Source organism: Vanessa cardui, chromosome 17 (assembly GCF_905220365.1).
Source record: "Vanessa cardui chromosome 17, ilVanCard2.1, whole genome shotgun sequence".
Lineage (NCBI taxonomy): Eukaryota > Metazoa > Arthropoda > Insecta > Lepidoptera > Nymphalidae > Vanessa > Vanessa cardui.
The window spans coordinates 1,236,654-1,264,585 of record NC_061139.1 but is presented as its reverse complement, the minus strand read 5'-3'; the positions used below and the strand labels follow the sequence as shown (position 1 = coordinate 1,264,585).

Below are 27,932 nucleotides of genomic sequence, written 5' to 3'. Positions count from 1 at the left end.
TTCGAAAGAATAAGTCGGAATTATTTAATTTCTCAACCCCTAAACGTCCAATCCGTTTGTTAGTAGCTCAGAATAGATAGTTGATTACTAATTCATTCTATTTTTAAATTTTAAACATTGACATCAACAATTAACTGCTATTGTTATTGGTCAGTTTGTTCATAATTCATTTTATATTTCATTTGTTTTCTAGATATGTTAAAATCTAATGAACAATTATTGTTTTTAAGAGAATATTTTGCTTATGCTGTACAATAATAGATGGCGCTAGTTATCAATTCAATCGTAAATTTATTTGTATCATATCAAATGTTATTATAAGTAATTAGTGTATAATGAGTTCATTAAATACTCACAACCGAACTGTGGTTTTAGATATAATCTTTCCTTTTATCTGCTCGTATAACTGACCACAGTGAAGCGTGGTTTAAAACCAACCAATACATAAATGTTTGAATTTAATATACATAATTAATACGTAAGAGCCGAGATGGTCCATTGGTTAGAGCGCGTACATCTTAATTGATTATGATTATGACATAACGTGTTCAAATCCAGGCAACCATCACTGAATTTTCATGTACTTAATTTGTATTTATAATTCATATCGAGCTCGGCGGTGAAGGAAATCATCATGAGGAAACCTACATGTGCCTTGCATGTGAACTAACCCACACTGGAGCAGCGTGGTGGAATATGCTCATAACCTTCTTTAAAAGGAGAGGAAGCCTACGCCTCGAAATAAATCGAAATTTATAAAAATAATCCGTCTTGCTTTCATAAATAAAATTATTACTATGAAAGAATATTTGATAAATTTAATTTTCATTCTGAAATTAAATTCGCATTACGTGTGGTCATGGCTGGCTGGGGATGAATCAAAGGCGTTAACAGAAAATTAATTCGGCGGTAGGAATATTATATCTTAATTGGCCTTGTCGGTATTCTACGCAAAGGTCAGCTTTGCGATACCGAAAACTTTTTAAATGTTACAAGTAATTAATTTATAATGCTTTATAATTTCTCAATCCCTGATATTTGCAAAATAATCTGTGCCCTATTGACACACCTAAAAGGATAAACTAAGGATTGAATTAAATTAATTATCTTTATAGATAAAAGAACAAAAACAACTCCTTTTTTAAATTATACTAACAATACATTTTTATAAAATATATATTATTAAACACGATGCTTAAAAGATCTAAAAATATAATGTATTTAGAGCTGAATAGTATATTTGCCAAATTAATGGTTTGCAGACCTTTGCAGATTGGATCCTGATGAATTAAAGTCATATTGACATCTGCCTTCATGCAAAACACGTAGTTTATTTAAAAATCTACCGTTTCATGAATATTGTCTGAATAATTCATTAGATAAGTAAATTACATAATAGATAAACAAATCTATATAAATATATTATAAGTAACACCGTAATCGTTTAAGGCATTCTGAATAAAGAATTCTAAAAATATTTCCAACAAAACATCAGTATGAATACGCTAACGACGCTGACGTCGCATTCAGTATCAAGCGCTTTAAAGCAGATTAATTATATGTTAAGTCGTCGAAATTGCGTATGCTCCACGAATTAACATATATTTCAAGACGTAATAGCGATCTCTCTGATGTGAGTAATTACATGTTATACTTACAGAGTTCTTCCACTTTATAATAAAATATGTGAATGGAATATTTGATTTTGTTCCTCTAAGATTTACACACAATAATGCAATGCTCAAAATCTTCTAATTAAGAATATTTCTTTTGTGGAAGGGCTTTTTGGAAACCCTTCTGAATAGCTCCCACCTCAATATCCTACTGTTAAGCAACAATATTTAGTTGTTTGAGTTTCGCTTTGAAGGGTGAATGAGTACCAGTACAGACATATAAAACAAAAAAAACACGGTTCCTAAGGTTGGAGATCTATTGGTGAAGGAATGGTTCAAATTTCTTGCGATTCTAAATTCTATAGAAGGTGATGACCACTTACAATCAGGTAGAACACAGGCCCCTACACCTAAAAAAAAAAAAAAATAGATTTATCTGAAATAGAAAAAGCCCCGCTGCTAAAATTTGCAAACTCACGATGAAACTCATTATTTGATTGCGAAGAGCGTTAATTGCTCTACGTTAGTTATATATCATTATTCAAGAGTTTTATCTGTAACACCGTATTATCTGCAGATCTTATCATCAAAAATAATTCCACGACTGTAATAAAGCTTTCACTATCTGTATAAAAATGAGTTCCACAAGGAAGAATTTTAGGTCCGTATTTATAAATGCTGTATTCAATTGACTTTAATTTTGGATTTTATGAAATGAGTAATTAGTGAGTGTACTCCAAACTGATGATAGATTTAAATTCAATTGAATCTTTGGATATTATCATACAGAAAATAATGATAAAAGGGCTTGTAAGAGCCTAATTGATAAAATAATAATTTAGACATTGATTTTTATCTGGTGTTCATATTCGAAATTCAATATTTTAGTATTTTTGTATATATATTCATCGTTTATTCGGGTATCTTGTATACCTCATAATAAACGTAATATTAAACTTATTTTTTTAACGCAAAACAACAGTAAAATAAATAACGAAATCGTTAATGAGTGGTGAATGAATTAAACGTAGTGAATTAATAACTGATTTTTCATTACAGCATCGGGACACTCAAGAGACCTTAGCTGTGCTAGATCGCCTAGATCTAGACACGGAGAAGCCATCTGACGAAGAAGTAGCTCGCAAATTTGGTTTCGAGGAAGACTACTATAACGGGACGGTGTCGTGGTGGCAGCAGCTTAAGCCTCAAATGTGGTCTTTATTCGATGAGCCATATAGTTCTAATGCGGCAAAGGTCAGTGACTCTTCTGCTTAATTTAAAACATGATCATTATGCTCCTACCCCAATTCTTATTTATGTCGGCCCAGCTTGTCTTCTTTTTTCATTATTTATTCTGACGTCATCATTTCACACAATCCATCCATCGTTTCTTTAATCGTCCCTTTCCTCTATATTCACGTCCATGCTCAAGACCTTCCCTGTTAAAACATTGTAAGAGATTATTTCCGTAATATTAACTTATTTTAAAGTATGAAAACATATAAGGAACAAAACGACATTTCTTAAATAAAATATTAGAAAATATTGATGACTATATTAATCCTTATGTTATATTAAGATCGTAAAATAATAAGGCTGTTTAAAGTAGAAACTATAAATGCTTTAAAAAGTGGGATTTTTCAACATTGAAAACTTGTTATATTGTTTGTCTTTTCCTGTTACAGTTTCTATTTAATGTAAGTACTGAAACTATCCGAAACATTTCATATTCATTGCCGTATCCGAAACCGATAAAATATTGTTTATACATACGTCCGTATCCATATTCAGGTCTGAAATACCACATCCATAAATCCCCTATACTATTATACATATATTAATATAAATTGAGGCTAAAATAAACAATTAATCTAAAATTTACCCGTAACCTTCTTTTGTTTCATTAAAATTTCAACAAGTTTTAATAACAAGGTGACATTTAAGTCTAATTTATTCTTGGCTCTAAGGTTCCAACTCCGTATTCGCTATGCAATATTAATAGTAGGTACTGGAAAAAATAAATATATACCGGCTTTGAACTTGGCGCTTGTGGATTCCAAAAGATTTTTTTTTAATTTGAACTTTACATGTAAAAAAAGTACAATAATAATTTTATTCAGTGAATTAAATTATTCTTTTAAGACCAAAGAAATGTAATCCTTTAAAATTGTAAAGAGATTATCAGCAACGCAGGAGTTTTACAGGTTCACGCTTCTGATTCAAATTTATGCTAATGGTATTAATTTAACGAGGTAGTACAGTCCTCTCTGTTTTGATACGTAATTATATAACTTCGGGCTACTCTTCCAATCGAATAATTTTAATCTCTTTGTGCAAAACAACAGATGCAACGAATGCAGTATATTCTTGGTCGTGAATTTGTAATTTCACACATGATCTCATATTATTTACTGTGATAACATATGTGTGATATTATCTACAAACTCATTTATAGTTTTATTTAGAATTAATTGCCGAGATTTTTGCCTGAAATATTAACGCATACTTTTCTTTTCAGATAATCGGGGTGATATCAGTGTTTTTTATTTGTGTTTCTATAATATCGTTCTGTCTGAAAACGCACCCGGACATGCGAGTGCCTGTAATCAGGAACTATACAGTGACAACCGCGAATCAAACACAGGGCTGGGCGTTGGACAAAGTGCAAACGAACGCCCACGTAGCCTTTTTCTATATCGAATGTGTGTGCAACGCTTGGTTCACCCTCGAAATACTTGTTAGGTTTATATCTTCGCCCAATAAGTGCGAGTTCGTCAAATCTTCCGTAAACATCATCGATTACATCGCAACCATGAGTTTCTACATCGACTTAATCCTTCAAAAATACGCATCCCATGTCGAGAATGCGGACATTCTTGAATTTTTCTCCATCATACGTATCATGAGACTGTTTAAGTTGACAAGACATTCGTCTGGTCTTAAGATCCTCATTCAGACTTTTAGAGCGTCAGCTAAGGAATTGACGCTCTTAGTATTTTTCTTGGTGCTCGGTATTGTGATTTTCGCGAGCCTGGTGTACTACGCGGAGAGAATACAAACAAACCCACACAACGACTTCAACAGCATTCCATTGGGTTTGTGGTGGGCGCTGGTTACGATGACCACAGTGGGATACGGTGACATGGCTCCGAAGACCTACGTTGGTATGTTCGTTGGCGCACTTTGTGCTTTGGCTGGTGTGAGTATTTCATGCATTACTAAAAATTATACTGAATCCTCTAAAAATTATGTATTCTATATTTTTGGTGGCTTTTATGGCCGCTAGGCAAGATTTTTTAAAATTAATACCTAATATTAATGTTAACAGTGAAATTAAAAAAAGATTTGGCAGGACGTTAAATACTAATTAATAATATTCGGTCGAACAGGTGTTAACGATAGCTCTACCCGTACCAGTCATAGTATCAAACTTCGCGATGTACTACTCACACACGCAAGCCCGTGCGAAGCTACCAAAGAAAAGGCGAAGAGTCATCAACGTGGAGCCCACCAGGCCGCCACTGCGTGAGTTTACACTTTGCTCATATTAACTAATATGTATTTATTCTTATATTTATTGTACCTTTTACCTAATACTTGATATTATTTAAACTGCGTGTAGTTTTACATTACAATTACATTCCGGGTTGAGCAAAAAAAAGCTTAGTTCGAGTAGGTTGCTACAAACACTTTTGAATAAAAGTTATAGGTTCCATCAATGAATTCCCTGCATCAGCTCAGAGTTTCAAAATGGGCAATATATATTGACAATGAGCACATAAAAACTATGATGCACGTTAAATTATCTCCTTTATTTTTGGATTGCTAAGCTATCATATTATGTTAGAGAGGCAATAGTTTTCGCTTAAAAAGACCAAAGCTGTAGAAATTCCCTTGGAGTACATAACATTATACATTGTTTTACAAGTTAATGTAAATATATTGTACATTGAAATTCTGAATATTATTAATAATATATTAATGTCGATAGGTGCACCAGGGGTTCCAGGCGGTCCTGCGGGACCTTTAGCACCAGGTATGGGACCGCAAGCTGTGAACAGAAGAATGAATGCCATTAAAACAAACCATCCTAAAGATATGATGGGACCTAATATGGGTAAGAACATCGACAGAACTGATGGCGACAAATATATAAATAATTTAAATAAATCTCATTTATAAACCAAATCTATTAAAGCTATTACATTCAGCATCGATAATAATACATATAAACTTAAAGATCATGATTAATTATTATTCACAGAAATAAATATTGATAGAATTGGCATACAAAATTATTTACAAACAAATCATTATTAATATCATAACAAAAATATAACTCAACTAAAACACCAGTCAGTTACCAATACTAACTTGACTAATGACTTAGTCGCTAAAGGACATTTTCAGTAAATTTACAATGTAAATGTATAAAGAGATTATTTTAAATAATAGTAGTGAATTAACTGATAATGTCTTTTTATAATATTATGATTGTATAGAATTAATTAGTTATCACGCTAAATGAGAATATCTCAATGAGGGGACTTTATTAGTCACTGGATTGGCTAATTATATTGACCATTTGATCAAAAACATTTTATATAAAGGTATTGTAAATTTTCAAAAGTTTAAGAATAAACAAGCAATTTAACAAATTGTGTGATATTTTGTTCTTATTTTTCAGACATATTAAGCTTTTAAACTGGAAGCGGAACAATGTAGCCTTCCCAACTTTCAGTCTGTCAGATTGGCTTCTGGTACAATTTAATTTATATTGAGTTTCAGCAAAAATAGATAACATCCGCTCTATTTTAACGTCACGTTGTAAAGTCGCTCAGACTTTAACGGCTGAAAATAAATTTTTTTTCAACTATACATAAAAAAGTATACACATCAAAATTTTGCTAATAACGTCCTTTCGAATGTATAATATATTTAGGAACTCACATAACTAACTGCTTATGCGGTGTAATCCTCCACAGATGGTGATCGTAGCGAGCTTGAGGCTATGATCCAAACAACACCAAACAACTGCAAAAGAAAAAATTTAAATATGCTTTAAAAAGCGACACACTGGCTGGCTCCGGGAACGGGCTTACTATGTCGCCTGCACAAACGGAATTAGCTTATGGGAATGTTATACAATACTAACACACTAATATGATCATTATTCATCACAATTGCACAAACCAAAGGCATCTTCAAGCAGCACACGGATCCAGCATAGGTCCCATTGCCTCGTCGATGAGAGCGGAAGGTTGGATTTTAAATGTTGTGTGGGGCCTTCGTTAGTTTAGATGCTTTGCCGCCTGTATTTTTAACGTAGTAGAAATCCTTAGATAGTGTACTACCATTGTCATCATCATTTACTCAAACATCGATAATGAACTTATATGCCTCACTAAAAATACATTTCAGTTCAACTATTACAAATCACAAACACATTTTGTTATTATAGGTCATTTCAACCAGATAATATGTATTTGATTTTATCCTAATTATACTATTGTAGACGAGGTAGAAATTTATACTATAGTATACTTTCAGGCAACCACCTCAAAACATCAACTATTAGTAACTCAACTCAAGAAACCAAGGCAGAACTCAACACGGCGGTTCAAGTTTAGACAATCGATAAAATGGTACTTACTATAGGAACTGTTGAATGATAATTACATGTATGCTATTAACGTTTCTAATACAAGAAAACAATTGAATGTAAATAAAATTAACAATTAAACAGTTCATAGAGTGAGTACTGAACACAACACTCACAGAGATGTTATAAATACTAACAAATAATTTAATTTTATGAATACTATCGCAATATTATTTACCAAGACTAAAATTAAAGAGCTTTACAAAGAACACAAAAGATCTAGCTTTGTTTTACATTTCTAAAGGTTTATCTCAATTTAGATAATGACGTAGTCCGAAATATTTTACTGTTTCTTTAAGAATTTCACTGAGAAGCTATAGTATATATGAAAATATAAATAAACTTTACTTTTATAATTTAAAACTAATATTGTAGCTTGTTATATATACGAAAAATAAACGTAATTTACTTATCTTGATATTTAAATCTTCACATGCGATAGTTTTCATGGATGAAAATTACACACGTTTAGTTTTTGTTTGTTCGTAAAATGCTGTACTTTATGTGCGATACATGTATATTTGTCCTCGTTGTTGAGTGGAAGTGTCAACGTTTCGTTGTCTTTGTGATGTCATGGTAAAATGGGTATGGTGTAGAAATATTCATTACGCTTGTTTCATTTGTAAAAAAAAATGTATGCGTTTTGTGTACGGTATCTTCGTTATTCTAAAAATAATTTTCAATATCATAAAGTTTTTGCTATGCCATACGTTTGCTGCATGCAAACTTTTAAATGTGTGAATTATTTTTAATGTTAAAAAAAAAACTTTATAATTTTTTGATAAATTAATATTCGTCTAATTAAACAGATTCTACAGACATTGTTTTAATATAATTCTTTCCAACAGTCGCAAGTTTGATGCCGGGAATGGATCTAACCGTAGCCACCCGTCTAACCCCAAGTCCCCGAGACATGAGTCCAGCCCTCGCTATAGCACTACCAATGATGAAATCAGTGAATTTAGTCCCGGCACAATGCTTCGACAACATGGCGTACCATACTGAAAAAATAGAAGACAGTAAAGAAGAAAGCAAATCCAGACAAGATTCCGTAGAAAGTGATAATACTGTCAAAGCTAATAATTTTAACAATGAATATATTGATAAAATTGAAGAAAAGACGGATGCTAGAACTCCACTACTACGAGGCCATAAAATAGAATCACTTGATGAAACAAAATTGCGGGATAATAAAATAGAAAAACGAAAATCGTCAGCATCTACATAATGGATAACAAGCACCGTTAATGATCAATAAATTATAATAAACGAATTTTGATGATAAGTTAGTGGAAGAGACCAATTGAGCTAAGAATAATTTGAGAATGGCACGTTCGTTGATTTAAATTGAAATTCTTAGTATAAGCTTGATTAATCAAAAATCATAAACATTGTATCGAGAAAGTGTAAAATAATCAGCTCCTAAGAATTTGTTCTTATTTACCAATATCACTAGCAGTTACGGTTACTTTAAAAGAAAATAAAAACTTATTAAATTAAGCATAAAAGGCCGTGATAGTCTTAAGTTTAGTTAAGGTTGAATTTAAAATATTTTTTAAATACAAAAGGTATATCAATCTTAAAATACCTATCAATATAAAAAATAACGACTTTATCACTTCTTAAATATATTAATTTGCCTTAGCTTACTTGTAAATGTCATTTGATAAACGTGTACTGATATTAAGGGTGGACGATCTGACGAATGAAAGAACACACGCTGCTTTTAAAAGTCATCATGATCAGCACACTAACATATCCATTGTGCGTGTGAGATAAAATCGTTTACTGTCAATCTGACTTTTATTGAATAATGCTCAGAATAAATTCCAACAGATGTGGATCCACCCTAAAGCGAAAGTATGTTTACTTATGATCACATGTTAACATTTTTATAAAACACGGACAAATGATCTGAATACGAAATATTATATTCTAAATGTACTTTAGAACTGAATACTAAAAATTCCAAAGAATTTACATTAAGCCGCCCGTACCCGCGAGCTGCGACCACAGTTTCTTGAATCTATATCAGCTATGCTTACAGGTATAATGTAGGACGATATAATAATCGGCTAACCTGTTTGTGTGTACATATAATCTATATTGAAAGGCGAAGTTTGTATGTAGTGCTTTGAATTTATTCAGCTAATATTATCCAGAGGAAGTTTTACCGTTCGCATCATCGATTATATGTTATTTTGTGACCACTAGTCAAAGCTTAATTGTAAATAAGTAGATGTCTATACATTACGGAATTACCTATAAATATTGATTACCAGGTGTTTAGTAAAACATAGCTTTCTCTTTCATTTATCATTGAATTGCCATTCGATAAAAGAAGATAGCAGGTTTATCTAAGCACCTCCTAATCAATATTTATTTCGGTAGTATTACTTAGAATGATTGAAATTGTAAATTTCAAAAATGTCCTTTTATACCAATAAAATTGAGATTGTTGTTTTTCCGATAAACCATCATATACACATATAAATTATATACATATACAAGTTGAAATATATTGTACGTGTAATATGTATGTTTAAAATGGGTGACCACGCGGACGAATACTAGTCAAAATTTTATTCGTAACATAACAAAATACATACTAGAATAGTAAAAAGTCCATGAGACGGTTCTGAAAAACGCTTGCTTAGTGATTTTATGATTTTCGATTGTCAAATTTGTATTAATTTTCTGACGAATATGCCCATAATTTAGACAAATATAACACATTTACGGCTAAAATGTCACTTACAGTAACGACATATTAAACGTATGTAGCTCACTTACGTCAACCGCAAATGAAGCCAGTTCATTATAGACCTACAAATAGTTAGATATGCCACACAGTAATTAAATGTTTTTAATTGAAGCATTAATTATGACAAATTTATAAGGATTAATTTACTATTCAAGCGTTTTTCTCTCCAATAATAAATAAGTTGTTTAGTAATAATGATGTAAATAAAAAGTTTAGCGTTAATAATTTTATATTTCAACAGTTACTAAAATCACTAGAGACACATATCATCAGCACTTTCTTTTATTCTTGGTGTTATATTATTTTTATACGTGTATAATAGCGAATATAATATCATGTTATTATAAGTATTAGATAGTTATCAATGAAATGTTTTAAAATTATAGAATTATTCCACTAAACCGTTTCTCGATATTACCTGTCCATTTACAAAAGTCTATAACTATATTATAAAGATATTAGAGATTGTTGTCTAATATATTTTAGTCGTGTAAATTATTTTTTTGTTCCGATAAACATTTTTATAGCTTCCAATCTTGTATCCTGTATAATCTATGTTAAGAAATATATCCTGTGTTTATCATTACAGAATTGTCAAATGTTAAATGAGCTTTTACTTACTCATTAATGTAATAATAATATATATCCGTATTGAATTCGATAATAATTATGTTTTTATATATAGATATATCGCTTATACGATTTAAATCAATATTCATATGTTGGTTCATTTCACATTTGATAAATAAAAACTTATGAAATAATTGACGTCAATTTTTTTTCTTCTTTTTGTGTTCGATTAAATGATTATTAAAATGTAATATAATAAAACATTTCTCTTATAATGTTAAGACGTCGCATAAAATGCAATAATTTTAAACGTATAGCACGAATATGATTTATCATAAATATAAATATGATATTTATCATAAAATTTGTCATTCTAAATTCATTGTACCAATTAGTGAGATAAATTAAAAAAGTTGTAACGTTAAATATTATTTCGCCTAGTGCTGTGTCTTCTTAAATTTAAAGCTTATTTTGCTAAATTTCTATAATGAAGTTAATGCTATTTTATTGTAAATATATAAATTAAGCGGACCATTGTTAAAAATTAACATCACTTTATTATTTATCGTGAAATATCGATATCGTTTCGTTATAACGAATATTTATAATACATATTGTACGAAAATGGTATTCGGAATCGTTATAATAAATACATGTCACGCTGAATAGATCACGTCGTTCCGTACAATTCCAAATGTCAGAAGCCAGAAATACAACGATAAATTATTTGAATATAGAATCGATTGCAACACTAAGAATATTTATTTTAGTTAGTTTAAAAAAAATTGCAATTCGAAATTTAAATTATTGTGTTTATGAAATTACTTTGCAAAATTCAATATAATTACTATTTATATAATATAGAAACTTATATCCGCTTGACGTAGAATTAACTTCATATAATAAATTCGAAACGTGCGTTGTTAATAAACAATTATCGAACGAGTTTTTGTTTGTTTTTTTTGTATCGATCAGTTCTAATAGTTATGTTGTCTATATGACAATTTTATCCAATTTTTCTTTGGTTATCGCACAACTATGCGTAGGTTAAGGCTTACAGAGAATAAACAGGGCTTGTATCTTAATGTATAGCATTCTATATACATTATATTATATTATACAATTTTGAACAATACGAAAACATATTTGAAATATTGTTCATTAAATATTTTAAAATCATATGAGTGTTTCAATTACCTTTCCTTTATTGATATTGCATAAAGTTTTTGTCATTAGTGAACGATCGTGTTCATTTTTAAATAGATAGTTGGATGTCAAATGCTCAGATGGCCCAGTGGTAAGAAGTCGTGCATCTTAACCGATGACTTCGGGTTCAAACCCAGGCAAGAACCATTATATATGTGCTTAATTGTGTTTATAATTCATCTGGTGCTCGGCGGTAAAGGAAAATATGAGGAAACCTGCATGTGTCTAATTTCATTGAAATTCTGCCACATGCGCAATTCACCAACCCGCATTGGAACAGGGTGGTGGAATATGTTCCAAACCCTCTCGTTAGTGGGAGAGGAGGCCTTAGCCCAGCAGTGGGAAATTTACAGGCTGTTACTTTACTTTTTTTACTTTATGTCAAATGCTACCTGATGTTAAGTGTCAATGACCTTTAGCCTATTCTAATGGCAGTAGGTAAGATAAGCAAAACTTAGTTTTCTTTCATACATTTCGCTAATAACTGAGCTATATTGTGCAAATAACAGTTCATGATTAATATATATGTATTCATAAAACAATATTATTGCACTTAATCAGTTATTTCCACTTTAATTTTACTTCCAAAATTTTCGATAAGAGTTTCGTCGACGTAATATTATAGATTTAACAGGCTCTCCGCCGATGATATCTGCCAGCTATCGAATGTTATTTATTTGGCTTTTCTCCTGATATGGTTGGAATACACTATATAGACATTGGTGCTGGTATTTTGTTTATCATCGCCAATGCACCACCAACCTTTGCCATATAGTCACTAAGCCGTTGTGTCTCTTTTGCTTACTCTAGCTCACATACCTTTCAGAACAGAACACAATACTAGTTTACCCCGTTGGGTTCTTAATTAGTGTTTACAAATCGTCTCCCGCTCATCCTTGTAAGTTAATAACGATTATCAATAGTAGATCATTGAAGACTCTCCAAACCATATCGTATGTATTAGTACTCAACTTGATTATTTTAAAGGAACACCGTCAAGAACATAAAATTAAATATGTTTCTTTTTTTTTAATATGTGATCACAACTTCTTTCATCGAAACTAATCGTGAACTTTTCTAATAATCCTGTAACTTTTCCATTGTCTAACGAATTGTAGGTGCACTCATATGTTGTAAAGAAAGAAGCCGGATAATGTATTAACCAGTTTTTTTTTTAAACTCAGACTTACGAGTATGTCTACTGAGCTTATCTGCATTAGTTGGTTGAAATTCTAATCTCAATTTGCATCCAGTATCCACCGAAGAAAATGAATGGAACAGCCTGTTCTAAACTCACTTGATACGTCATTAAAATTCATTTATGAATTATTATTTTTTATTCTATTTGTGTCTTTAAATATTGTATTGGTAATGCCTACTACATTCAGTACATTTTGGCGTACGCAAGGCGAAAGAGCGGTCCCTTTCTAAAAAAATGAACGCACTACCTACGTCTAAACGTTAGTGATTGGATATTAATGTCAAATTTTTAAAACTAATTATTTTCTTGTATACTTATTAGTTGATGTTTATATAGAAGTCACTTTTATGTGTTAAGTATTCCACTTGACACATTAAACAAAACCTTTATACTTTATTTAGTCTGCTCCTAAATATTTTAAGTAATTTATTGAATTATGGATTATTTATTATAAGGTGAAAAAGTTTTTAGTCTATATTTTTTTAAAACGCATTTTCTTTTCTGGCCGTTAAGAATTTGTACAGTAAAATATGAAATTTGAATTTGGAATATTAGTTTAATACGTGTCTATTTCACTGATTTCTGTCGTTAATAACTGCAACGAGAAACATCCGTGTTCATAATTATTGATATAGTTTTCGCTATGTTTCCCGATATTAAAACAAGCATTTGTCATCACGTGATATAGATAATACCCTAATATATTTTTTTCATTGTGGCCACACAGATGACCTTTACCATTGGATTACTTTTTATCCGATTAAATTAATAGCTTTTATAATAATGATATATTGTTCCAAGAATATTCATTCATTCACAATGGATTATTTTAGTTATTTTCGAACAAAAACATATGATATTAACATATCCTCTAACTTTGTCTCTTATGCATATATACTTTACTTTGAATCAAATTATACTAAAAGATATTATTTACATATAATTAACAGCTTGTAAATTTGCAACTGTTAGGCTAAGGCCTCACCTTTCTTTGGGGAGTAGGTTTGGAGCATATTCGAATTTCATATCGAATTTTGTCGAAATTAGTCACATGCAGGTTTCTTTGCGATATTTTCCTTCATAACACAAATTAAGCGCACGAAAATTCAGTGGTACAGATAGATTACAACCTAATGTTATTTACAGTTTTATGGTACACTAGCTGTTCCCGCGACCTTGTACGCGTTTAAATTTAACAAAAAAAACCTAGGTTACTTATTATATCAGTTATCTGCTAGTGAAAGTCCCCTCAAAATCGGCCCAATTGTTAGAGTCCAGAGATTAGCCGGAACAAACAGATTTTTTAAGTAAACTAAGTCGGAACCGGAACAAACTTGAGTCTTATATCGAGACGACATTAAACCAAGTCTTGGAATGGGGCCGACGAAACCTAGTCCACTTCAACCCCAATAAGACACAAGTTTGTGCGTTATCCGCTCTGTTTGAGAACATTCCAATAGCCGCCTTAGCTAGTATCGGAATACTTGGCGTCGATGTTTCGAACCTCCTTCAGATCCGCGGTCAATTAGAAGGCAAGGCGAAATTGGCATCAAAAAAAGCTCGGTGTGCTCAGCAAGGCGAAACAGTATTTCACGTCCGCCCATCGCCTAAAACTATACAAGGCACAAATTCGGCCCCACATGGAATACTGCTCTCACCTCTGGGCGCGTGCTCCCCAGTACCAGCTCCTTCTATTTGACCGTATCCAACGCAGAGCGGCTCGAATTATCAACGATCAAGCCCTTTGAGATCAGCTTGATCCCTTGGCTTTGCGTAGAGATGTTGGATCACTCTGCATCTTCTACCGAATTATTTACGGAGAATGTTCCGAGGAATTGTTCGGATTAATCACGGCCGCTGAATTTCACCTTAGGACACCTTGATGTCAGAAAATCCACAACAGCGCGATTTTTAAGACATTTTTTACCTTGCACAACCACTCTGTGGAACCAGCTTTCGCCGGCGGTTTTTCCGAACCGATACGATTTAGGAACCTCCAAAAAAAGAGCGTACTCCTTCCTTAAATGCCAGCAACACACCTGCAAGCCCCCCGGAGATTGCGATTTGAAATTGGAGTTGCAGATTTCCATGTGCGGTGGTGATCGTTTTCCATTAGGTGAGCCTCCTGATCGTTTGCCCGCTATAACATAAAATAAATAAATAAAAAAAGCTAATTTTTACTTTCTATTGTATCCATTTTCTTAATCCCTAAATACAACTTAGTCATATTATTAAAGGACACATACCATGGGCTATTGAATACTGCTGTATAGGTACTTTAACGGTCTTCAAATATTTCATACTATAACGTCTGATAATATCCATTATAGTACTGCTATTTGCTTGAATGGAGCCAAAGCTTTATTCGATAGCCGACGATTTTCGCTTCAACGATTTTAACATAATGCTACATCTTTTAATATATGTTATATTATAGACACGTGGTAAATATTTATAAATAAGAATGTAACTATTACGATATTTGATTGTTTTATTGTTATTTAACCTTGCAAAACTATCGGACCGTCAGTGATGCAAGGCCTTATGCAAAATATATATATTATAAATGTAAAAATATAATATATAAAGCCATTGTCTTTGGGCGCTAGTGACCACTTACCATCAGGTGGTCCATATGCTCGTCCGACAACCAATAGCATAAATAAAATTTTCTTATCAATTACGCGTTACGTAACACGTTACGGCGCCATTTTGTCTCGCTTCCCTTTCTCTTACGCCCACGACAGTAAGCAGGATCGAGCTCTCTCGCTCTTAACTTAAGCGCTGTAACTTCGGATAATTAAACTTCAAGTGATAAGTTGGTTGCTGGGCGTCCCGAGTACAAGTACTTTTTTATAAAGAAATAATTATTATAATATACCTAGTTCGTTTTTTTATATACATTTGTTAATCGTTCATAGACATGCTAGGCTAGACAATTATAAAACATAAATTATATTTAAAGGCAAAAAGTGACCGCTTAGTAATGTTTTATAGAAAAGGTCAACCTTAGGAATAGTTAAACGTTTTTCTAATAAGTTGAGTGCTTCATTTATTATTCATTGCGCGGCAATGGACGTAGTCCGAGAGCCGAAAGGAAATTCTTAATGTATAAAGTGGAGAGTAATTTTGTAACTTAATGTTTGTAATGCTGTTTCCCTTTTTATTTTGAGGCTAAATAATCCTTAGTTAAGTTAAGTTCAGTACAGTACAGTAAAGTGACAGTAATAGCCTGCAAATTGCCCACTGCTGGGCTAAGGCCTCCTCTCCCACTAAAAAAAGGGTTTGGAACATATTCCACAGCGCTGTTCCAATGCGGGTTGGCGGAATGCACATGTGTCAGAATTTCGATGAAATCAGACACATGCAGGTTTCCTCACGAAGTTTTCCTTCACCGCCGAGCACAAGATGAATTATTAAGACAAATTAAGCTCATACATAGTGGTGCTTGCCTAGGTTTGAACTTGAAATCATCGTTTAAGATGCACGTGTTCTAATCACTGGGCCATCTCGGTTCTTTAAGTTCACGAACCCTAATTGACATTATCAATTAATTATCATTACAACTTAAATTCGCTTTCAATCTTGGCTCTTCATCAAACAGACATTAAAATGTTTATTTTCAATAATTAATATAAATAATGTATATCTAAATACGAATCTTTTTAAAAAGTGTATTCAATATTTATTTTTTATTATAGCATGGCATTTTAAAATGCCAATGTGATTTTTTTGTAGTTATAGGAGGCAAACAAGCAGGAGGCTAATCTTATGGAAAGTGATCACCACCGCCCATGGTCATCTGCAACACCGGGGGATACCCGGTATGTTTGTGTTCCTTTAAAGAAAAGAGTACGGTTTTTTAATGAAATATATTTGTTAGTAATACCATCAAAACTATATATTGCTATTGTTTGGTTTAAGGTGAGATATATATTTTCTTCTTATTATTATCATTTTACAAGTAATTAATAACGAATTCAATAAAATATTTCAGTTAAAAACCTTTTATCAAAACAATGAAATGCAGTTCTCAGACTGGGCCACTACCGGTATCTATATAAGTCGAAATAAATTGTATGAGCTATATGAACTTAAGAAATATAATCGTGATTGTAAATTTATCAATTTTGTTAAAAAATATTCCAAGTTATTTAAACAAGTTTGTCAAACAGCTCGTTCGTTGCATATTAAAAATAAAATCTTAAAATCTAATAATAAAATGAAAACTACTTGGGATATTATAAGTTCGGAAACAGGTAGGTTGAAGTTTGATGCAGGGCAGTTATCCCTTAGTATAAAAGGCAAAATTGTAGGCAAAGATGTAGATGTGGCCAATGAATTCGAAGAATATTTCTCTAATATTCCTCTGAATATTACTAAAGGCCTTAATGCGTCTCCTAATGACGCTTTATACCTACTCAAATGTTATGTTCCCCAGAATGAGTTAGAATTTTCATTTGAGAATATAACTCCGTACGAAATATTAAAAATATTTAAAACATTAAATCTGAAAAAAAACAGTGATCTATGGGATTCATCAGTCACAATTATTAACAATGTAATTGTTGACTTGGCTCCTTATTTAGCTATCATCTTTAATAAATGTGTACAATCTGGTATTTTTCCTGATATGTTGAAATTAAGTACAGTAATCCCATTATTTAAGTCCGGTGATAAAAATGATCCAAACAATTACAGACCGATCTCTATTTTGCCAGTATTAAGTAAAATTTTTGAGAAAGTCATGCTTAATCAATTGCTATTATACTTTAACTCGAATAAGCTATTGCATTCTCAACAGTTTGGTTTTACTAAGGGTCGCTCGACTTGCGGGTGTAGCATTTGTTAAGCACATTTATGATGCGTGGGAAAAGTCACAAAACGCTATTGGAGTTTTTTTTTTGATTTATCAAAAGCTTTCGATTGCGTTAGGCATGATATTCTCCTAGAAAAGCTTAAATATTATGGTATCAGGGGCCCATGCATTGAAATTAATTTCCTCCAACCTTAGTGAAAGAGTTTTGAAGGTTGTGGTTAATGGTACAAAATCAAATGGCGCTGTGGCGCAAATGGGTGTACCACAGGGTTCAATTTTGGGACCTCTCTTGTTCTTAATATATATAAATGATTTATCTTATTTCGTAAAAAATACTTGCGACATTGTACTGTTTGCAGATGATACATCCCTCATTTTTAAACTTGATAGAATAATAAACTACTATGAAGTTGTAAGCAGTGCTCTGTCGCGGGTTCTTGGTTGGTTTGACATAAATAATTTAGTACTAAATGCTAAAAAGACTAAATGTGTTTTGTTTTCCTTGCCAAATGTCAAATCAAATCCTTCTGCAATAACTTTGCAAAATGAAAGGCTTGAGTTTGTTGAGTCGACGGTCTTTTTAGGGATAACTCTTGACTCCAAACTGCAGTGGGGCACCCATTTGTATGCCCTGGCAAGAAAACTAAGTAGTGCCATTTATGCAATAAAAATAATTAGTAAAATAAAATAATTAGGACATAAGTACTGCTAGACTAGTTTATTTTAGTAATTTTCACAGTATTATGTCATATGGAATGTTGTTATGGGGTAATGCAGCAGAGATTGAAGTTGTTTTTATTCTACAGAAAAGAGCTATCCGATCTATTTACAATATTAGCTCCAGGACATCATTACGCGAGAAATTTAAAGAAATAGGTGCATTAACGGCTGTTTCACAATATATTTATGATAATATAATCTTTATACAAAAGAATATTAAAAATTATTCTATCAATGCTGATGTACATACTATTAATACAAGAAATAAGAATAAACTTGTAACGCCCAGTTTCCGTTTGCATACGGTAAATATAATGTTTTTGAGCAATGGTATACGCATATATAATAAGATACCGGAAAATATAATCAATTTACCATTTTCAAAATTTAAAAATATTATTAAGACTAAATTAATAAATAAATCATACTATTCATTAAAAGAGTACTTTTTAGAGAGAAACGCCTGGAGTTAGGCTCGGGTTCCATCATACACGGACATAAGTACTGCTAGACTAGTTTATTTTAGTAATTTTCACAGTATTATGTCATATGGAATGTTGTTATGGGGTAATGCAGCAGAGATTGAAGTTGTTTTTATTCTACAGAAAAGAGCTATCCGATCTATTTACAATATTAGCTCCAGGACATCATTACGCGAGAAATTTAAAGAAATAGGTGCATTAACGGCTGTTTCACAATATATTTATGATAATATAATCTTTATACAAAAGAATATTAAAAATTATTCTATCTATGCTGATGTACATACTATTAATACAAGAAATAAGAATAAACTTGTAACGCCCAGTTTCCGTTTGCATACGGTAAATAGAACGTTTTTGGGCAATGGTATACGCATATATAATAAGATACCGGAAAATATAATCAATTTACCATTTTCAAAATTTAAAAATATTATTAAGACTAAATTAATAAATAAATCATACTATTCATTAAAAGAGTACTTTTTAGAGAGAAACGCCTGGAGTTAGGCTCGGGTTCCATCATAGGACGCTAATTACTGTCAATAACAGCATTGTAAATGTGTTTATTTGAAAAGAGCAACTATGCGAGTTTCTTGCCGTTTCTTCTCGCTAGAAGCTGCTTTCCGAAACGGTGGTAGTATTTGATTATTGACGATTCAAAAACGCTTCATTGTGAAGTTTACTTGAATAAAATTGATTTGAAATGAAAAAAAAAAATTTAAGATATATGTAGGCAGACTACCAATAGATTTTAATTGATCATCGTTAAAGACATAAGAACATTGGCACTGTCAGAAATATAAATGATGTCTTATATTTAAGACAAGTAATGCGACACCTCTCTTGAATATTAAAATGTTCGTGCCTTCAATTACACTAGCTTACTCAATCTTCAAACTGGAAAACAATGATACTAAGTATTGCGATTTAACAGTAGAGTAGCTGATGAGTGGGTGGTACAACACAACTTAGATGTAGCATCGGCTAATTCGTAAAAACGATCACATCCGAATTAACTACGCTCTCCCAAATTATCAATAATTATTTCTTTTGTGAATATGATCTTTACACAGATGTAATAACTTGCAATATCATATGACCTCATATACTCTTCAATTTATACGTCATGACACGAGAATCTATAGCGTTGAATAGTGTTGAATTCCGCGTTAGGGGGCTATTTCTATTGGTTTTGCCGATGCTACATCTAAGTTGTGTTGTACTATACCTACCCAGACAATCCGTAACTATTAGAGAATGTTAACTATTAAGCAATGCTATTTTCAAGTCCAGATTCCCCTTCCATCTAACTTCCTATATTATATTTTATCTATTACAACGCAATTTTATTTAGATTTATTAGCTGCATACATATATAAGGTCCACCGCCCTAGACAAAGAGAAATATTTATATATAACGTTTCCCAATTTTAGCACACCTGGCCCCTAAGCCTCAATTGACAAATGGATTATGAGGCTCTACCATTGTGGTTTTAATTTGATAAGATTTTTGGTGTTCCGAAAACACATACGTTTTGGGCGGGTTTCTTCGTCGCCTTCTGGAAGATCATTAATCTTGGAAACCGCTTGACACGATGACATATATGAATTGCCGAAATGAACCCAACCTAACTCTGTATCACACGATTAAATAGAGAAACATTTTAAATGAGATATTAACACTGTATATTCTGTGTATGATTTTCCTTAATTCTATATTATTTAATTCAAACATACTAGAGTCCCAGCGGAACTGAAAATATTTTTGAATAAAATTATTATCTGTTATGTAAAACTTTTGACCTGAAAGAATGAAACGAAATATATAATGCGACAGTGTTAAAAATGATCACAGAAAAAAAAGGTATAGTTGTATTTTTGCAGTGCTATTTTATAATAATCCACTAACACATAGTAACTTTCAAAATTAGCATACTATGGTTTTAGCTCAGAAGCTGTAGAGTGGTTCAAAAGTTATATGTCCGATCGCACTCAATATGTAGAAATAGGACGTGAGGATGGTAATGCTGATAAATCTGTCTGTAGCCAGGTAAACAGGGGCGTACCGCAGGGATCCATCTTGGGCCCTATTCTTTTTATAATCTACATATCAGACATAGTAAACAAAATAGAGAATTGTAAATTTCAGATGTACGCGGACGATATACAATTGTATATATAATTTAAACCAAGTGAGATAAGTTTAGCTTTGCACAAGCTTGGGCAGGACTTAGACCGTATCTCCAAATGGTCGGAGTCAAACACTTTGACTATAAATGCGGCCAAGACAAAATACATGATTTTTGGCACAGATCGTCAAATACAATTAGTTAACATTTATAACCCTAAAGTAGAGATAAGAGGTGAACATATTGAAAGGGTAACCGAGGCACGTAATCTAGGTGTACTAATGGACGAAAGACTTCGCTTTGAAAATCATATAAATAATATATCTAAAACTTGTTTTTATAGATTAAAGATCCTTTATCGTATAAGAGACTCAATTTCAACGAATGTCCGTATCAAACTATGCGAGGCCTTAATTTTGTCTAAGTTTAACTACGCTGACGCAGTTATAGGGCCCCGCTTACTTGCACGCACTAAAAAGGTAATACAGCGAGTGCAGAATGCATGCGCACGGTACTGTTTCAATATTCCACCTCGTACTCATGTTACGCCTTTTCTAAATAGTGCCAATATTTTAAAAATGAATTATCGTAGACAACTACACTTTGCATCGTTACTTTTTGGTGTTATTAAATATCAGATTCCTCCTTACCTATACCACAAACTACAATGGTTAAAAAGGAACAGTAATGAACATGTCACGCGAGCGTCACTTTTTATGCTAAAAATGCCCCAGCACAGAACTGCAGCGTTCCGAGGCAGCTTCAGGTATAACGCCACCAAGTGCTGGAATGATCTTCCACCTCCTTTGCGGGACCTGAAAACAATTTCAACATATATATATATACACATATATATATATATATATATATATATATATATATATATATATATATATATATATATATATATATATATATGTTATGTTATAGTATGTACTCGTGTGTAGGTATTCAGTATTTAAAAATTGATATAAATTATGAAAATAAATTTTAACAGAATGTAATTATTATAATACACTAAGTATGTTTAGTTTACTTTAGGAATACGATTAATAGTAAGAGTAGGTACCTATCTGTTTGCGGCCCGATAGCACTTGGAATGAGTCATGCCAGCGCTCGGTGACCGGTTGTTGTTATTATTGTAGTTTTAAACACAATCTCCGACTCCAATTTATTTTTTTTGTATTGGATATTAAATGTTATACTTCCAGGTTTAAATTTTCTTGGCGTTAACTTTCTGTCTAACATTAGTATTCTCCGTATAGTATTGTTTTTGATCACTTACACTCGAGAGCCTAGAATATAAATAAATATAAAGTAAAGGACTTGGACCAGAGAAATATAATACAACTGAAAAGCCGAAGTTATGATCTTATCATATGTAATCCAAAAAAATATTGACTTACCATTGCGATGTCTGTTTTTCTTTTTTTTTTTTCCTATTACTTGTCATTGTTGCTATTTTATTTTTAATTACAAGTTGTGCCTATAATCAACGATGATTATAATTATTTAGTGCGGACGAGCAGTACGCACGACGGCTCAGCGCTAGAGGTGACGCTCAGACTGAGAGTGAGATGGAACATTAAGTCTACATTGTTATTGTTATATATAATTTTTTTCTCTAACATTAAAATTGCCGTTTAGTTGCTTCTATCTCATGTAGATATCTCACTCGCACAGCGTTCCGCTAGGACTGTTTATTGTTATTATTGTTATCATTTTATTATTATTTTTTTTAAATTCCTTTCGTTATATTATTGTAAGAAGTTTTTTTTGCTTGTTTTTAGTGTTTAGATTTGCTTTGTATTACTTTTATTACTATTTTTTTTTGTGTCACAGCTGTCAGCGCATACCTTCTGGAGACCGCTGAAAATCAGTTTAGAAGCATCATTGATGCTTCTTCTTTTACTGAGCGAATCTCCATTTGGTATTGTATTACTGCAGCACAATTTTTTTTTTCTTCCATTTTTCTATTATAATATTTTTTTTTTTTTTGTGTAATTTTAATTTATTGTGTTTTTTTATACTGTTTTATATGTGAATAAGATTGTTATTGTGTTGTAGTGCAACTTGACCAATAAATCTTTATTATTATTATTATTAACTTTACGTAACTGTATTCGTGAAATGTTGAAACGGTTTTCATTTGCGGTAGCACGCTTTTTGGTGCGTGTATCCCAAAAATTGTAATGGTATGATGAAGAATTTTTAAAAAGAATTCTGGCCCCTACACCGAATCATACCATCACCCGCACTATGAACTATGAACGTATCAGGAACGTAAGCAAGTATAACTTGGGCTGCTATGTACTAGACTAATATGTACTTCAGATATCAACGGCATATCTTGGCCGTGTCTAACAGTTTTAGTGACCAATTCATCCGCTTATCAATCCGCAACACATGTATTTTTGTGTGAGGCATATTCGTCTGGTAGGCAGAGAGAATATTATACGCAAGCACGCACGCGCTGCTACGAGCTGAGATGGCCCAGTGGTTAGAACACGTGCATCTTAACTGATGATTGCGGGTTCAAACCCAGGCAAGCACCACTATATATATGTGCTTAATTGTGTTTATAATTCATCTCGTGCTCGGCGGTGAAGGAAAACATCGTGAGGAAACCTGCATGTGTCTAATTTCATCGAAATTCTGTCACATGTGCATTCCACCAACCCGCATTGGAACAGCGTGGTGGAATATGTTCCAATCTCTCTCCTTAATGGAAGAGGAGGCCTTATCTCAGCAGTGGGAAATTTACAGGCTGTTACTTTACTTTACTTTTTTTTACGCACGCGCACACACACACACAAACTGTTGTAAATAATAAAATTTGGAAAGAGTACTAGACGTTATTCAGACATCTACTTGATTAATGGCATCATCAAAATTTAATGAAATGAGTATGAGAATAATGTCACTATAAGAAATAATACTTAGAGGAAGTGCCAAACCAAAAAAACTTGGAGCAAATCTACGGTAAGAGAAATACAAACTTGTTTATATACATTTATTTTACTTATGTGTATTAAATTTATGAACAAAATGCTGTGTTTGATCATTTCAATTGTCAGGACTTGTCGGTATTGGCGTTACTCTGCTACTTGCTGATTGCGGGGATGACGTAGATGACGTAGAGGCGTATGATGAACTAGATGGAGCAAGGTGTTGTAATTCCATTTCTGATATCAAAGAAAATGTCTCTTTTTTTGCCACTGCTTGTTCGTACGGTGAGAATTTCTTAACAGTATCAGAAATGTTTAAAAAAAAGCGATCCAACTCGTCATATCCTCTAGACCTGAGTTTGTTTCGGTCATCAAGCAATTTTGCCATTAATATAATAGATGCTGCTAGCTCTGCTATTGATTTCTTAGTATATTGTATTTGCTGTGACTCATTTTGTAGAGAATCGTTTGATATTTTAGTACTATTAGCATTACTCGCAAGGCTGTAGTCCGTTTCAGTATCAGTGTTGACATTTTCTGAAGCATTGGATTCTATGTCAAGAATCTCATCATTTTCAGATACTTTATCATCGCTTGTAGTTTCGATGGAATCTTGATTATTTCTTGTCACTAAAAAAGGAGCCACAAACGCCATTTCCTTTTCATATTTCCATTGTTTTATATTTTTGTATGTTTTTTCCTTTTTTCTATTCAAAGCCCTCCTATATGCGTATTTAAGGCAATGCCACCTTCGTTTACAAGAAACAGCTGTAAAATCAAATTTGAAACTAATTAATGGCACATCAATGTTACATATGACTTCAATATGGGTTATAAAAAGCAATAATATATAACATAGATTAAACGTTAAGAATAGTTTTTCTAATTACCAGTCTTATATACAGTTATAAATTATCTCTACGCCCATATCCGGTACGATATAATATGGATAACAGTTTATGATTTCCAAAAAGTTTTCATATACTTTAAAGATTTCATCCATTTTTATGTTCAATAATCCTGATGAAAACATCAACGGTAAACAAAACAGAGGTTTTATTAGCAGATTTTCCTTTAAAAATAATTATGGATTTCTTTTTGGGTTTGAATTGAAAAGGAATGGTTAATGTTTCTTATGGCGCCATTGTCTAATGGCGGTAGTGACCACTTACCATCAAATGGCTCGTCAGCCAACCAACAGCATAAAAAATACACATCATTAAATACTCAAACACAAAAATACTAAAAGTACAAATAATACTAAAAGTATTTTTACATACATATACATTGAGTAAAAAAGGGCTATTTTAATATTACAAATGGACAGTCCAATTTTTTTATATATATGGATGACATTTATTTACAAATTTGTTATATTCACTAATACATCACAATTAAAGGTTGACTCATCACTCATCACCAATCACAGCTCGAGTGGTCACTCCAGATTAACATATTTTAATCTAAGACACAAAAATGGGCATGCATTAAAGTAAAATTATTTATATTGAGGCATCTATGACAAGAAATATATCGATTTAAATACTAACAATACTAAAAACTCACGGGGTTGTTTTAGTTGCTCCCCAATTTCCTTCCAAGCTACTCGTTTCTTGACATCATCCACATATTTGGGATGTTTTAAATTATATATAAATTCGTATTTGCGGACACATTCAATTAGTTCTTTATCCTCCATTTTAACATTGAATACGCAAATGTGTCTTGTTGCACGGATGGACACAAAGTGGAAAGACAAGCGGCAACGCGTTTATAAAGGGTTTGGAATTGTTTCAGCATCAGCAGGCGGTTTGGCAACGCCGCGTTCCACGCACGGAGCGTATCGATACGACAACTTATGGCCAGAATTGTTGACGCTCCGTGCATGAAACGCAACGTTGTTACGGCCTGGCTACGGAGATCGGCGGAGCGAACGGCGAATCGACAATTCGCGCGGCACCGTTTGCAGACCACGGACGGTGACGTTCGCCGTCGCGACCAGTGAGGAAGTTCGATGGCGAAATGTCTTTATCGAAATTATCTCGATATTGCTTAGGAAGTAATCGTGTTTTGGTACAAGACCTAATATTTGGAACAGATTGTGGAGTGTATGATTTGAATAAAAATCGGGACATGGACGGAAATATACTTATTGTTTCTTCCTACAATCTCTTCACTACGTCATGTTTAAATTTATGCCGTTGATGACCAGACTTCCAGATAGCTGGTCTGGGTATTTCAGCTAAAAAATCCCTGTGTTCATTTTTTCGCCGCGAGAGAAACTAAACTCTTTTGATAACGGCACCAATTCGCCGCGACTACCGCCGAAACCGTGGCGTGCGCCATGCAGATTCATAGATTTGTTTAGCTCGCCGATCGCACCGCAAGTCGCGCGCGCTATTATCTCGGTACAATTCGCTGGTCGCTTCGCCGGTCGCCGCTGCGCGAGGCATGCTTTGTACATTGCTATACGTTTGTTTCATTCGCAAGACGCTTCGCCGTTCGCACCGCACGAATATTCGCGTCGGCGAATTTCCCTTGGCCAGGCTGTTACACTTACAATTACAATATTCTATGTATATACGTATATTATGAAACAATAGTATCCTATTTATCCCCACAAATTAAGATTGATGCTAGGATTATGAAAAACCATTGCTCTATTATCAATAGAGTGTATCGAAAAAAATGTCTATATATAATTATACAATTTTTTTTCTATGGTATAGGTTGGCGGTCGAGCATATGGGCCACCTGATGGTAAGTGGTCACCATCACCCATAGACAATGACGCCGTAAGAAATATTATCTATTCCTTACATCGTCAATGCGCCACCAACCTTGGGAACTAAGATTCTATGTCCCTTGTGCCTGTGGTTACACTGGCTCACTCACCCTTCAAACCGGAACACGACAATACTGAATACTGTTATTTGGCGGTAGAATAACTGATAAGTGGGTGGTACCTACCCAGACGGGCTTGCACAAAGCCCTACCACCAAGTAATTAAATTAATTAAAATCAATGATACATTTTTTTATAAAATATAAGAAAAATCAACGCTTAGTCCAGTATAAAGTTAGTCTATAAAACATAGTCTAAACACTATGAAACGTATGAGAAATGCGTTCCTGTTTCAAAACGTAAGATAAGTTAACTTTTCTGATATTTTAAATGTTTTGAAATAACAATGATTTTGGCTCGTTGAATTTCAAAATTCATGGTCAATTTTGAATGTAAAACACACTCATCACATCATTTTTAACTCTAAATAAATAAGTATCAAGATAGAAATCGGCGTTACAATTACATCATAATCGGCCTTAACAATGTAACTAGATAAATGTTTAATGAAAAAGAAAATAATGCAATGACTTGTTATTTAGTCGCGAACAACGGTCCATTAAAAGCTCTAGCTAAATAAATTAAAACGAGCTTTAAGGCAAAAAAAAAAGATTCACTCTATTTTTATGAAGTGCGACCATCGACGTTTCGTGTTGCAGATTCTATCTGGGTCGACTTTTTAATAAAATTGTTTCCGTTATCAGTTACTTTAAAAAAACGCGATGAATTTTTCATCGCTTAGAAAATCATGCTTTGAATTATTTATTATTACATATGTGTGCGTTGTGCATTACTATAAGTATATATGTTTGTGGTGGTAACTATCTTTTTAGATGAAATAAAAAACTACCACAACTAAAGAAAAAAAATATAAAGCCGCTGCCAACGTGACATAATTATAATAAATAAAAATTATTTATGTATGTTTTATCACTGAACTGCTAAAGCGTAGATGTATTTGGATCCGGCAC

The 27,932-nt window shown here is 32.6% G+C and overlaps 2 protein-coding genes and 1 long non-coding RNA gene across 7 annotated transcripts in view; 1 reads left to right on the top strand and 2 right to left on the bottom strand.

Annotated features, from left to right (window-relative positions):
• Positions 1 to 10,451, top strand: part of LOC124536734 (potassium voltage-gated channel protein Shaw-like) — a 129,291-nt gene extending 118,840 nt beyond the window's left edge. Inside the window, exons 5-10 of one of the 4 annotated variants that reach the window (XM_047113315.1) lie at positions 2,673 to 2,867; positions 4,132 to 4,812; positions 5,003 to 5,138; positions 5,605 to 5,730; positions 7,164 to 7,258; positions 8,124 to 8,211. In XM_047113315.1, the coding sequence (XP_046969271.1) occupies positions 2,673 to 2,867; positions 4,132 to 4,812; positions 5,003 to 5,138; positions 5,605 to 5,730; positions 7,164 to 7,243 (1,218 nt within the window). In that variant the 3' untranslated portion in view covers positions 7,244 to 7,258; positions 8,124 to 8,211. Of the gene's footprint in view, positions 1 to 2,672; positions 2,868 to 4,131; positions 4,813 to 5,002; positions 5,139 to 5,604; positions 5,731 to 6,598; positions 6,698 to 7,163; positions 7,546 to 8,123 lie in introns of those variants that run through there. The other 3 variants (XM_047113312.1, XM_047113313.1, XM_047113314.1) reach the window with 3 other exon arrangements.
• Positions 5,407 to 22,725, bottom strand: LOC124536735. Its single transcript, XR_006966899.1, has 5 exons — positions 22,576 to 22,725; positions 22,239 to 22,464; positions 21,820 to 21,984; positions 6,564 to 7,017; positions 5,407 to 5,664 (listed from the first exon to the last, which is right to left on the bottom strand). It is a non-coding gene; the product is annotated as an uncharacterized LOC124536735 (long non-coding RNA).
• Positions 22,726 to 24,168: 1,443 nt separating this feature from the next.
• On the bottom strand, positions 24,169 to 25,865 carry LOC124536833. 2 transcript variants are annotated; one of them, XR_006966906.1, is made up of 2 exons: positions 25,668 to 25,865; positions 24,169 to 24,885 (listed from the first exon to the last, which is right to left on the bottom strand). XR_006966906.1 is itself a non-coding variant. In XM_047113458.1 (2 exons), the coding sequence occupies exons 1-2, from the start codon at positions 25,814 to 25,816 to the stop codon at positions 24,236 to 24,238; spliced, it is 783 nt and encodes a 260-aa protein (XP_046969414.1). In that variant the 5' UTR covers positions 25,817 to 25,865; the 3' UTR covers positions 24,169 to 24,235. The 2 variants fall into 2 exon arrangements, 1 of the variants encoding a protein (XP_046969414.1); XM_047113458.1 differs by having other exon boundaries at positions 25,684 to 25,865.
• Positions 25,866 to 27,932: the final 2,067 nt, after the last annotated feature.

Bases quoted from the DNA above. Each gene is read 5' to 3' on its own strand.
- LOC124536833 (XM_047113458.1), bottom strand. From the start codon at position 25,816: ATGGAGGATAAAGAACTAATTGAATGTGTCCGCAAATACGAATTTATA. The intron at 24,886-25,683 runs GTGAGTTTTTAG...TTGATTTTACAG, and splicing joins GGAGCAACTAAAACAACCCC to CTGTTTCTTGTAAACGAAGG.